Source organism: Strigops habroptila, chromosome 2 (assembly GCF_004027225.2).
Source record: "Strigops habroptila isolate Jane chromosome 2, bStrHab1.2.pri, whole genome shotgun sequence".
Taxonomy (NCBI): Eukaryota; Metazoa; Chordata; class Aves; order Psittaciformes; family Psittacidae; genus Strigops; species Strigops habroptila.
This window is the reverse complement of record NC_044278.2, coordinates 48,042,782-48,055,368: the sequence shown is the minus strand read 5'-3', so window position 1 is coordinate 48,055,368 and position 12,587 is coordinate 48,042,782. Positions and strand designations below refer to the sequence as shown.

The 12,587-nt window shown below is 42.7% G+C and overlaps 1 protein-coding gene across 4 annotated transcripts in view; it reads left to right on the top strand.

The window, feature by feature from the left end:
* FRMPD4 (FERM and PDZ domain containing 4) overlaps positions 1-12,587 on the top strand; it is a 298,110-nt gene that overhangs the window by 177,872 nt on the left and 107,651 nt on the right. For all 4 annotated transcript variants that reach the window (XM_030474900.1, XM_030474891.1, XM_030474884.1 and 1 more), the window contains exon 2: positions 4,708-4,824. In XM_030474900.1, coding sequence (XP_030330760.1) covers positions 4,803-4,824 — 22 coding nt within the window. In that variant the 5' untranslated portion in view covers positions 4,708-4,802. The remainder of the gene's footprint in view (positions 1-4,707; positions 4,825-12,587) is intronic.

Sequence of the window (12,587 nt, the reverse complement as noted above, 5' to 3'; positions counted from 1 at the left end):
GAAGGTTGTTATGACGAAGACTAACCAGGTTTTTTCCTTCTTCAAATTATTTGGGAAAAAGAAGTGGAGGGTTTCAAGTTTGCTACTATTTTTTATTGCTGTTTTAAATCTGTCAGCAAAGTGCAGGCTGGGGTTCTTGGGCAAGGGGTTAAAGACTGCCCCAATGGTACAGCAGACCACCCAGCTTTGTCCCCAACATCATTCCTAAGGAAACAAGGACTTTGGCATCCCTTGTCCATGGAGAAGGGTAAATGTAAGCATGATGTCCATCTTTGGGGTGGGCACACTAATCCTGAATACTGAGTGTTATGCCCCAGTAGACACTAAATATGCTAAATACAGTTAGGGCATTCCATTTTAGTTGAGGGCTCTCTGTCTTGCTTTTGCCTGGGGACTATCTGAAGCAGGCTGGCTTTGTCTTGCCCTTCATTTTTGCTGCCATGTGGCCATCTGTGAGGCCATGGAGTAGATAAGAGATTAATCTGAATGATAAAAATAGGTGCTATTTTTAAGGTGAACCGGTTTACTTCCATTAGCACAAGAGCAACTAGGATGTTGCTTAAGTAGGACTGTCTGATGCCAGGAGGATGGAAATGCTGCTTTTGTGTCAGTGCCAATTTATGCTGGTTTAAAATTACACCCTGAGAACTTCATTTCTACCAGTTCATTTATAATAAAATTTACAGGCTTGGGCTATAGAGGTGATACAATTAAAGTCTATCAAGATTTCTATAGCAAAGACCTGTGGAGAGGACTCTCCAGTCGCTGGTTAAAAAGATAAGATTCGGACAATATTACACGCTTATTTTCTGACTCTGTAGGTACTATTTTATTTGTTTAAACTGAATTTACCAGAAAATTTAAATGTTTGATTTTTTGATATTTTGAGAAAAGAATGGTGCTGTTTTCTGCTTTCAATATTAACACTATCTCAACTGCTCTGGACATAAGGCTTTAACAGTATGCTTTAAAAATTCAAACTGTTCTACCTTTGATCTTTGAAAAAGAGGTTGATACTATTACATACTTTCACTTCTTGTTTATACCATAGCTTATGCTGAGTATGTTCTGCATATCACATAAGTGGCATACTGCTGATACAGTACAGGAGGCTTTATGTGTGAACTTGTGTTTCAGTCATGGCCTAAGCACAGGGCAGAAAAAAGACTGACATGATGATGTTCACTGTTGTGCAGCTATTGCATTCTCAGTCAGAAGGTTGGCACATTGGTTCCTTTCATGCCGCTTTGGTGATTTAATGAACTGATTGTTCAATGTGAAGCAACTGAAGATCAGGTTTTATGCTTCTGCATCAAGAATATCAAAAGCAGGTTGATGGAGTATTGTAGGTAATGCTGCCATGTTTTCAGACATCTACTGGCATGATGCTGGTCTAGGCTTTCATGATGATGTTTGCCACCTCAGAGCTATGCTGCGACAGACACACCAGCAGCAGGTCTGATTGCTGTGAGCAATCAGGGTGGTGATGGACAGCAAGCAGCGAGTTACAGCAGCGCCAGTGCTTCCTCCACAAGTAGACTTGCTGAGGTTGAAAGCCCATTTTCTGCATCTTTCTGTCTCTGGAAGTGTAGAAGTCTTCCAGAAACCTAGGCAGTCTTTGTGTGCTCCTCTTCCTTTGCCTGTGAGGGAAGGAAAAGTCAAATGGTGATCAGCAAGCTGAGAGATTTATCTAAGATTATCTGCAGGGAACTAGGATTTGAACCGGGATCTTCTATGGCCTGATGATCTTCCTCACCAATGCATCCTCTTGACTTAAAGCCTGCCAAGATGGCTTTGTGTTTTCCCCCAGGTGAAATGCCTGAGCTGCTTATGGTTTCTTCTGCAGCCTTTGGTATCCTTTCTGGCATTTATTTAATCTTTGCCATCTTTTGCCCTTTGTGTAGTGGCCATTGAACAGAATCCTTGCAGACAAGCAGAATAGTATTCAACAAATGGATGGAGGTGAAAAGAAATAATGCAGTTTATTCTCTCCTTTTTTCAGACTTTACAGGCAGCTGGGAATCACGAGCACTAATCACCTTTGAGTGTAAAAACCTTGTTTTGATGTTATGAGTGTTTATTTTTGAATTGTACAACATCTTTGGGAAACTTTCTGTATTTGTTTTTTCCCATGGAACCACCTCACTGAATTTGCACACATCTAATGTAGGTGTGTGCAGTGTCCGAAGTGCTAACTCCTCTCCCAATGTTCATAAACTCTGGAGGACCTGATCAGATATAGACATATCTATAGTTAAGTAGGACAGTTATTACCTGTTCATATATGATAGATTCTGACACCATTAATGTTTTAAGGGCTCAAAGAAAGCTTTCAGGGGAGTTAAATTTAACTTAAAATCCACTAATGTTATAATCCATACGAAGATGAACCTTTAGTTTGAATGCAGGGAGGACAGTATTGATCGTCATCACTGTCCTGTGCTCCTACAAATTATCTGATAATAGAAGTTTGATGTGCTTTATGTGGGAATTTAAATGTCACTATACCCATTTTATAGACGGAGAAACTATAGCACAGAGCTTGTGAAACACATTTAAAGCAAAAAGTGTTAAATGCACTGGTATGCCTTTATAGTCCAGATAAAATAGATTACTTTCTACTTTATTTAGTTAACTGCAGTGTTTAGGATCCCAAATACTCTAAAATGTAATTTTCACTCTTTAGATGTGGTTAAGCTGTCCTTAGACTGTAGGATGGCTCCCATCTAAAAGAAGGTACCACCCTTTCTCCGTCTGTCAAGCATATGGAGAAACAGGAATGCTTAAGCTCAACTTTACATGAAACAGCATGAGAGAGTGTTGAAAGTATTTGTTTTCTTTGCTCAGATGCCTGTTTTTTAACTCATTCCCTTGATCAGGAATGGGTTGTGTTTATCTGGAGTAATGTAGCAGGTCTGACATTTATGCATTTCATTAGCCATGAGTAACTGTAATTTCATTAAGATTTCTAGCATGATCAAATATTAGACTTAAGCCCTGTCTTATGGCAAATACCAGTATTTGAATATGCTAACAGAAATGTTTTTCTTCTCCTTGAAAATATAAGTACTTAATGTAATTGGTAAATCAGATGATATCTAGCACTCCTATGTAATGCTGTACTTTAGATGTAAATTGTATTTTGAAGCACCATATCTTGTCTCAGTAGCGATTAATCCTTGAAATAAAGGGGGGGGAGAAAGCAGTGAGTTTATTTTTAATGATGCATTCCCCCTTTTGGGAAAGATTAACTGTGTACAACTTTGTTGAGTTTAGTAATTTGCAATGAATTGTTGAGTTGTCTATGGAGACCAATTCTGTTCCTTCAGAAGAGTGTTTGTCAGGTTGCATCGTGCTCTGTTTCTCTAAAGGAACAAGTTCCTATATCTCTATCTAAGGCAAGAGATAGTAAGTTTCTTGCTAGCATTTGGACTTAAATAAAACTAGCAAGTAAAACTAAGCTTGTAATGTTTGATGGGTGGAGAAAAGGCAGAGAGAGAGAAGGCAACTAGTTCAAAACATGCTCTTATTTTGTGTGGTTTTGGTTCGCATGTCTATGTTTCAGATTGTATTCATAGTTGTGTGCTGATTCATCTTTGCTTGTCTGTGATGGACTCTCAGCTGGTCTTTAGCATCTTTGGTTGCCCTGCCTCCTTTTCCTGCTCTGTCTCTTTTTCAGATGGTACATAGACTAAATGACTTGATTAACTTTGCTGAAAGACTTATCTGTTGCCTTCTGTACCTCTAAGTCCCACAGCAGGAAGTGGGAATGTGTGGTAATATCTAGCTTCATTCCTGCAAGTGAGGGGTAAAATATCAGTGCAAAAGTTGGGGTTTCCTATGGGAAACTAGGGGGGATTCTTGCTAACTGTATCTTTTTTGTGTATGGGATCAGTAGATGGCACCTCTCAACATGTTTCAGATCTAATGGAGAAATAGTGTCCCTTGGTAGTGCTGCTGACTTGCCCTTTCATAGTTCCATGAGCTGTGTAAGCTACTCTGTTATTCAAGATTCTATGACTTGGCCCTTGCTCAGGAGTTGGGAATACTAGCAGAAGAGGGCTCAAGCAGTGGTGTATGTAACGGTGTGTGCGCAGAGATACTGCAGCCTTTTTAAAAGTTATTTGGAGAAAGAGCTTAATGGATATTGATCAAGTGCGACAACATCTGCATGTTGAATCAATTTAGCATGCATATGCAGAAGTGCGCCTCTCAGAAGTGAGAGTGGGTGTTGATGTTCCTTCTCATGCCAGGTAGTACACCCTGTGTGTGATCTGCAGCCATGTGCTGCGTTGTTTGGTTTGGTTTGGTTTCATTTCTTTGGATTTTTTTGCTAAAACTGTACTGACAGCTGGCACTTGAGCAGGGGATGGTGATGAATGAAAATGCTCCCTGTCCCTTGTACTAAAAACTATTGAAAATGAGTATTTTGGATGTGGGACTGATGGGGTATGACAGATTTACCAGGCCAAAGGCTTGAACTCAAGACTGTTAGAAATGACAGTTTATCTTTCCACTGACTGGAGGAATATTACAAATGTAAGCAGACCTGCTAACCTGTTTTCCGTTGCCTGGGTTTTGGCTGTATGTTTCACAACTGTGTAAGTATTTGGATGTCAAATGAATGATGTGAAATAAGTAAATTGGAAGAATAAATACAACAGACCCATAACTTTTTTTTTCCTCTCTTCCCCCCAAAAATTACAGCCACAGGAACAAGTCTTCAGGGTGGCCTCACTCTTCAGGGACCTGGAGCTTGAACCAGGGGACACCTTATGGATGGGAGATGACGGCAAACAGAGATGGAAGAGACTACTTCATCAAGTAAGTGGGCAGTGTGAGCTTGCAGTCTACAGCACCGCGCTGCAGCCCTGCTCTTGACTCAGTATTTCTCCGTGGAATCCTAATTCGTGGTTCAGCCTTACGGTGTTCAACTATTTTGATTTATCACACAGGGAGAGCCCTGACTGTACTTTACTGCGCCTTGTTTTGGTACTTGGTCATTTCATTTCCCCAAGAAAGTGCTGATAATATAAGGACCTGTAATTCATCAATTACAACAAATGTCGTTAATAAAAAAATAAAACCAAAAATGCTATGTTTAAAGAATGAGGCAAAAGGTCAGTTCTGACTGAGACTAACAATTCTTCTCCATTTCTGCCAAAGCTCTTTTAGCTTGTCCAATATATTCATTATACTGGTAATGAGAAAGTGTATATTTTGATCTTGTATAGTAAATATTCCAATTCTTAAATTTCCCATAGTCCTTTAGCTCTGAATTTAAAGGTTTGCAAAATAAATGGCAATGTGGACGAAGTGATTGCAAACAAAATTGGCTTTTCTTTTCCCAGTAAAAACTGTGCATAATTATTCTTTAAAATGGCTTAAAGTGGTTTGGATAAAATGCAGTTTGCTGTGTTAGCAGATATACTCTTATGTGGCTTTGGAATGTCTTCATTAAAAAGGGGTGATGGTGGTGAGTCAGCAGAACCATTGGCTGATTTTGCAACATTAGATGCTTTAGCTTACATCACATTTTTAAGGCTAACATTTTGATTCTGCTTATGTGAAAGGTTGGGGCTTATTTAATTGTTTTTCTTCATTTTTATGTTTGTCAGTCTGGTTAGAAACTTTCAGGTGCTTAAAAAAGTCCTGGGTGAGAATTACAATTCTTTCTTTTAACACAGAGTGGAAGGATCAGACTTATTTTAACTTGACCATGAAAAACCCTTAATTCACTCAAGATCTTTCATCTGGAAAATCAGAATTGTACAGCATAAGAAAGAGAATCCCTGTTACTCTGCTGTATCTTCCTCCCCATTTTGCCCATGGTGTGTACCTTGGCCTTCTAGGAGATGTTTGCTTTTAGAGCTAAAGCAACGTTTGTAGCAGCGTCCTGCAGGCCTTCAAGATCTAGGGTGATTATCAGACCTGTCCAAATTGGAGCAAGTTGTTTGGGTTAATGAGGGCTCAAAAGCTGACATTGAAATGTCGTTTTCTTCCTTGAACAAGTATTTTTCATGCTTTGCATGTCTGTAAGACAACGGGTGCAGTGCTGGACAATGTGAAGCTGAATACCAAGCCACAATATAGCTGTATTAACATAGGTTTTCTGCCTGAACTAATTAAGCTTGTCAAGAAGTGTAGGTGAGTCTCCAAAGTACTGTGCAGATGTGACTCTGCTGCTTCTGTTACTCTAGTTAGTGAAGGAACCTGCGCACCTTGGGTGTCCCATTTTTTGTACAGACTGTTGGTATGCCGAAAGAAGTGGTGAATGTTCCATCCCTGGCAGTGTTCAAGGCCAGGTTGGACAGAGCCTTGGGTGTCATGATCTAGTGTGAGGCATCCCTGCCCATTGCAGGGGGGTTGGAACTAGGTGATCTTAAGGTCCTTTCCAATCCAAACCATTCTGTGATTCTATGTTGTCCTCTGTGTGGCTGAGATTCATCTAAAAAATTAATATCCTGCTTCTGAGGACAGGCACCACATTTGATTTCTCCTCTTTTCTCACTGGTCACATAATGGGATGCTGCACTTGTTGTGTAGCTATAAACAGCTGTGGCTTACAAAAAGCAGTGAATTAGTACTCATTGATTTTGCAATTTGGGAATGTTTTCTAACTCTCAATAGCTAATGATTATTTTGTTTATTTTTTGGATTGCCTTTTAGTACCTTAAAGTGCCATATCCCTCTCTTAAATGCAGCAAACTGCTTCTCTCAGGAACATAAATCCGTAACAGGCAGTGCCAAATTATGCATTAAGTAATGTTAGGCTTGTTGTTGTTATTCTGTTGTTGTGGTGGTTGCGTTTTCTTCCTGTGCTCTAATAAGGTGCTTGCTTTCTATTCTGTTTGTGGCCCAGGTCTTTCTTCCATTTTTCTCTGCATGTGGATTACAGACTGTCTGGAAAAAATTTAGGCTGCTTAAAGGGTAGAGACAGTGAGACCTCTGAGGAAACTGATGTGCAGAAGCCTTTGATATTTTGTGCCAAACTTTCTTACTCACTGATATTCTGAGCAGTCTTAGGTGTAAGTTGAACAATGCTATGTACATACACATTGCATGAGTTATAGTACATATTCTAATATCAAATGTTTCAAAGCAACAGCATTGGCTGTAACATATGCACCAGTTATGTCTCCACAGTAGTAATGCATCTTTCATTAAATGACAGTGTCTGGGATGCAGTAAAAGCCAGTACCTTCAGAAAGTGAACAAAATTGGGAAACCATTTTTGGAACCATAAACTGCTGTCCCAAATTACCAACTATCCACTGTTACTAGTGAACTAGCCCCGGTAGCTACTACAGTGTGAATGGATAGTTATATGACATATATCTTTGTTTTGGAAGAATGACCAAAGACTGAATACACCTAGTGACTTTGTCAGTGATTCCTCTATGGAGGTATATAGTACCTGTCCTTAAGTGCCTCTTCCTTGGGCAATGAGAAGCCCTCTCTGGCTTTTGAAAAGACTGCTTTTGCAAATACTGCATAAAACTACATAAATTAAAACAGAATTTAATTTTCTTTCCTTCATTTTTCACGCCTGGATTTTAGGAATGAAATAGTGAGATGGTTGTTGACATTATGACAATAAAGGCAGGAGAGAGATCAGCAAGATAGCATTTCATATTGTCTCCAAGGCTTTTTATAACCATACAGGTTAACAAATTGCATCACTGAAGAAAAAAGAGCAATTCAAATCCTTCACTTGGTTTTGATTAAAGATGTATAAACTAGGTATTATCACAATGAAATGTGTGTGAGTCCTGTACAAGCAAATAACATAATTCATAGCAACCTTAACTGCTTTTTAGTTAAATAATTTACTTAGTGCCATATGTACATAACCATTCAACTGCAAGCAGATATATTGTAATTTTGAAATTGTGGGAGGAATAGAGAATCCAGGAGAATCTTTTAGTGAAATGACAAGTAATTATATGGTGTCGGTGCAAATGCTTTAAGGCATGAATGGGAAGAGATGTTTATTCTTTCTGCTGAAGTAAATTTGGTTTCTTTCAAATCTCTGAAAGCCCTATGGCCTGAGTTAATCAGGGGCAGCTTCTATTGCTAGGCAGCATTTTTGTAAAAGTGCGAGAAGAGCCTTTTATCAAAATATTTTCAGATGTTGCTATCAATTCATTGTCTCTTATGTACAGATGGCACCACTGAGGTCACTTTGCAAACCTCTACAGTACATTTTCTTAAGTTTAGGCCATGGTACATCAAAGTTTAAGAACTTCACCCAGTTCCTTTTAACTTGCCACTTTTGCTTGAAATAGCCTTACAAGTAATACATTTCAGGATGGGAGGACAGCAATCATCTAGTATTCTTCCAGCGTGTTTCTATACTGCACAAGCTGTATTAAGCTGGACTTTAATATGAAATAGTTTGCAGTGTATCTATAATAATTTTAGAAGCCTATTTTCTTTGCATTTATTATATACACTGTGTACTATATGATTATAAGAAATTTCTGTAATGCTAATTTGAATACAAACATGACACTTATTAGAAATGTCTTTGGTGTGAATATGGGGTTTCAGGGAGGTATCATGGGAAGCAGGAAGGTTTTGGATGACTTTCATAGAATCATAGAATCGTAAGGGTTGGAAAGGACCTTAAGATCATCTAGTTCCAACCCCCCTGCCATGGGCAGGGACACCTTGCCCTAAACCATGTGGCTCAAGGCTCTGTCCAACCTGGCCTTGAACACCGCCAGGGATGGAGCATCCACAACCTCCCTGGGCAACCCATTCCAGTGCTTCACCACCCTCACTGTAAAGAACTTCTTCCTTATATCTAATCTAAACTTCCTCTGTTTAAGTTTGAACCCATTACCCCTTGTCCTACCACTACAGTCCCTAAGGAAGAGTCCCTCCCCAGCATCCTTGTAGACCCCCTTCAGATACTGGAAGGCTGCTATGAGGTCACCACGCAGCCTTCTCTTCTCCAGGCTGAACAGCCCCAACTTTCTCAGCCTGTCTTCATATGGGAGGTGCTCCAGCCCTCTTATCATCCTCGTGGCCCTCCTCTGGACTTGCTCCAACAGCTCCATGTCCTTTTTATGTTGAGGACACCAGAACTGTACGCAGTACTCCAAGTGAGGTCTCACAAGAGCAGAGTAGAGGGGCAGGATCACCTCCTTCGACCTGCTGGTCACGCTTCTTTTGATGCAGCCCAGGATACGGTTGGCTTTCTGGGCTGCAAGCGCACACTGCCGGCTCATGTTAAGCTTCTCGTCAACCAACACCCCCAAGTCCTTTTCTGCAGGGCTGCTCTGAATCTCTTCTCTGCCCAGTCTGTAGCAGTGCCTGGGGTTGCCCCGACCCAGATGTAGGACCTTGCACTTGCCTTGGTTAAACTTCATAAGGTTGGCATCGGCCCACCTCACAAGCGTGTCAAGGTCCCTCTGGATGGCATCCCTTCCCTCCAGCGTATCAACCGAACCACACAGCTTGGTGTCATCGGCAAACTTGCTGAGGGCACACTCAATCCCACTGTCCATGTCACCGACAAAGATGTTGAACAGGACCGGTCCCAACACCGATCCCTGAGGGACACCACTCGTTACAGGTTTCCAACTGGACATCGAGCCATTTACCACAACTCTTTGCGTGCGGCCATCGAGCCCGTTTTTTATCCACCGAGTGGTCCATCTATCAAATTGATGTCTCTCCAATTTAGAGACAAGGATGTCATGCGGGACAGTGTCGAATGCTTTGCACAAGTCCAGGTAGATGACATCAACTGCTCTGCCGCTGTCCATCAGTTCCGTGGCTCCATCATAGAAGGCCACCAGATTGGTCAGGCAGGATTTCCCCTTAGTGAAGCCATGTTGGCTGTCACCAACCACCTCGTTGTTTTTCATGTGCCTTAGCATGTTTTCCAGGAGAAACTGTTCCAAGATTTTGCCAGGCACAGAGGTGAGGCTGACTGGTCTGTAGTTCCCCGGGTCTTCCACCTTCCCCTTCTTGAAAATGGGGGTTATATTACCCTTCTTCCAGTCATCGGGAACTTCACCTGACTGCCAGGATTTTTCGAATATGATGGACAGTGGCTTAGCAACTTCATTCGCCAGCTCCTTCAGGACCCGTGGATGGATTTCATCAGGTCCCATGGACTTGTGCACGTTCAGGTTCTTAAGATGGTCTCGAACCTGATCCTCTCCTACAGTGGGCCTAAGGTCTTCGTTCTCACAGTCCCTGCATTTGCTTTCCAAGACTTGGGTTGTGTGGTCAGAGCATTTGCTGGTGAAGACTGAGGCAAAGAAGTCATTAAGAACCTCAGCCTTCTCCAAATCCATGGTAGCCAGTTCTCCTGATAGCTTCTGGAGAGGGCCTACATTGTCCCTAGCCTGTCTTTTATTTGCTACGTATCTATAGAATCCTTTCCTGTTATCTTTTACATCCCTTGCCAAACTTAATTCTAGCTGGGCCTTAGCTTTCCTAACTTGGTCCCTAGCTTCTCGGGCAATGTTCCTGTATTCTTCCCAGGCCGCCTGTCCTTGCTTCCGCCTTCTATAAGCTTCTTTTTTCCCTCTAAGTTTCCTCAGCAGCTCCTTGTCCATCCATGGAGGTCTCCTGGCCCTCCTGCTGCACTTTCTTCTAGTCGGGATGCAACACTCTTGAGCACGTAGCAGGTGATCCTTGAATATCAACCAGCAGTCTTGGGCCCCCCTGCCCTCTAGGACTGTATCCCATGAAACCTCACTAAGGAGGTTCCTGAAGAGGCCAAAGTCTGCTTTCTTGAAGTCCAGGGCAGTGAGCTTCCTGCATGCTCTTCTCACTGTCCTGAGGATCTCAAACTCAACCATCTCGTGATCACTAGAGCCAAGGCTGCCCTGGAGCGTCACATTTCCAACCAGTCCCTCCCTGTTGGTGAGCACGAGGTCCAGCATGGCACCTCTCCTCGTCGGCTCCTCTACTGCTTAAAAGAGGAAGTTGTCTTCCACGCAATCGAGGAACCTCCTGGATTGCTTGTGCCGGGCCGTACCGTCCCTCCAACAGATGTCAGGATGGTTGAAGTCCCCCATGAGGACCAGGGCCTGCGAGCGTGAGGCTGCTCCTATCTGTCTGTAGAGCGCTTCATCCACAGAGTCCTCTTGATCAGGCGGCCTGTAACAGATCCCCACCGTAATGTCCCCTGTTGCTGTTTTCCCTTTGATCCTGACCCACAAACACTCTGTTACCTCATCACCCGTCCCCAGACAGAGTTCCATACTCTCTAGCCTATCACTGACATACATAGCAACGCCCCCTCCCCGTCTGCCTGGCCTGTCTTTTCTAAACAGCCTGTAACCTTCCATTCCGACATTCCAGTCATAGGAGCCATCCCACCATGTTTCTGTGATACCAATGACATCATATTCCCGTAGCCTTGCACACATCTCTAATTCCTCTTGCTTGTTCCCCATACTACGAGCGTTTGTATAGAGGCACCTTAGCCGAGCTCCAAATGCAGCCGACTCAATGGCTGGGGCAGCTGGAACATCTCTACATCGCTCCAAGCACTTATGGACTTATGTGGACTTTGTCCACAAAGGGTTTAGCCGTATGGCAATTTCAGCTCCTAAGTTGCTACTGCTATGATCTTACTGGTTTTTGGACCTGTACATTTTTGCCCTTTTGCTTGTGTCAGCCTTGCTGCTTGTCAGAGTCGGAGGGGAGTTGACAGAGGGAAATAAACTGGCAAAAGCTACTGAAAAATCAGTCCTACAGAGAAAGCAATGCATTTTATGTCAGTTCAGCTTCCTGAGCCAGTTCTCTGCAAGGTCTGATAATGTTGCAGAACAGTTTTGCATGGAAGAAACCTCCATAGGTCAGCTGAACTAGCCGCCTTCTTGGAGCATGGCTAATGCCAGGTGATGAACAGCATTGCTGACACACTGAAATATCTGACTGGTGTGGGGACAGGGTTGCAACAGACTTGTGTTGGCTTAAGCTGCCCTAGAACTGCACTCAAAGATGCAAGTTGAAGTAACATTTGCTGCCATGAAAAGTCCTACCCCTTTGATTCCTAAGGCATGAGGTACTTTGGTATGTTTGTAGATCTGACTTCTGTCATATAGGCTGGGCAGAGAAGGGATTGAGAGCAGCTCTGAGGAGAAAGACTTGAAAGAGTTGGTTGATGAGAAGCTTGACATGACCCAGCAATGTGCAGTTGCAGCCCGAAAAGCCAACTGGGTCCTGGGCTGCATCAAAAGGAGTGTGCCCAGCAGGTTGAGGGAGGTGATTTTCCCCCTCAACTCTGGCTGAGACCCCACCTGGAGTACTGTGTCCAACTCGGGGGCCCCCAACACAAGAAAGACATGGAGCTGTTGGAGCAAGTGCAGAGGAAGGCCAAGAAGATGATCAGAGGGCTGAAGCACCTCTCCTACGGAGACAGGCTGAGACAGTTGGGGTTGTTCAACCTGGAGAAGAGAAGGCTCTGGGGAGACCTTAGAGCAGCTTCCAGTACCTAAAGGGGGCCTACGAGAAGGGCATGTAGTGATAGGACAAGGGGGAGTGGCTTTAAATTGGAAGAGAGTAGATTTAGATTATATATTAGGAAGAAATTCTTTACTATGAGAGTGGTAAGA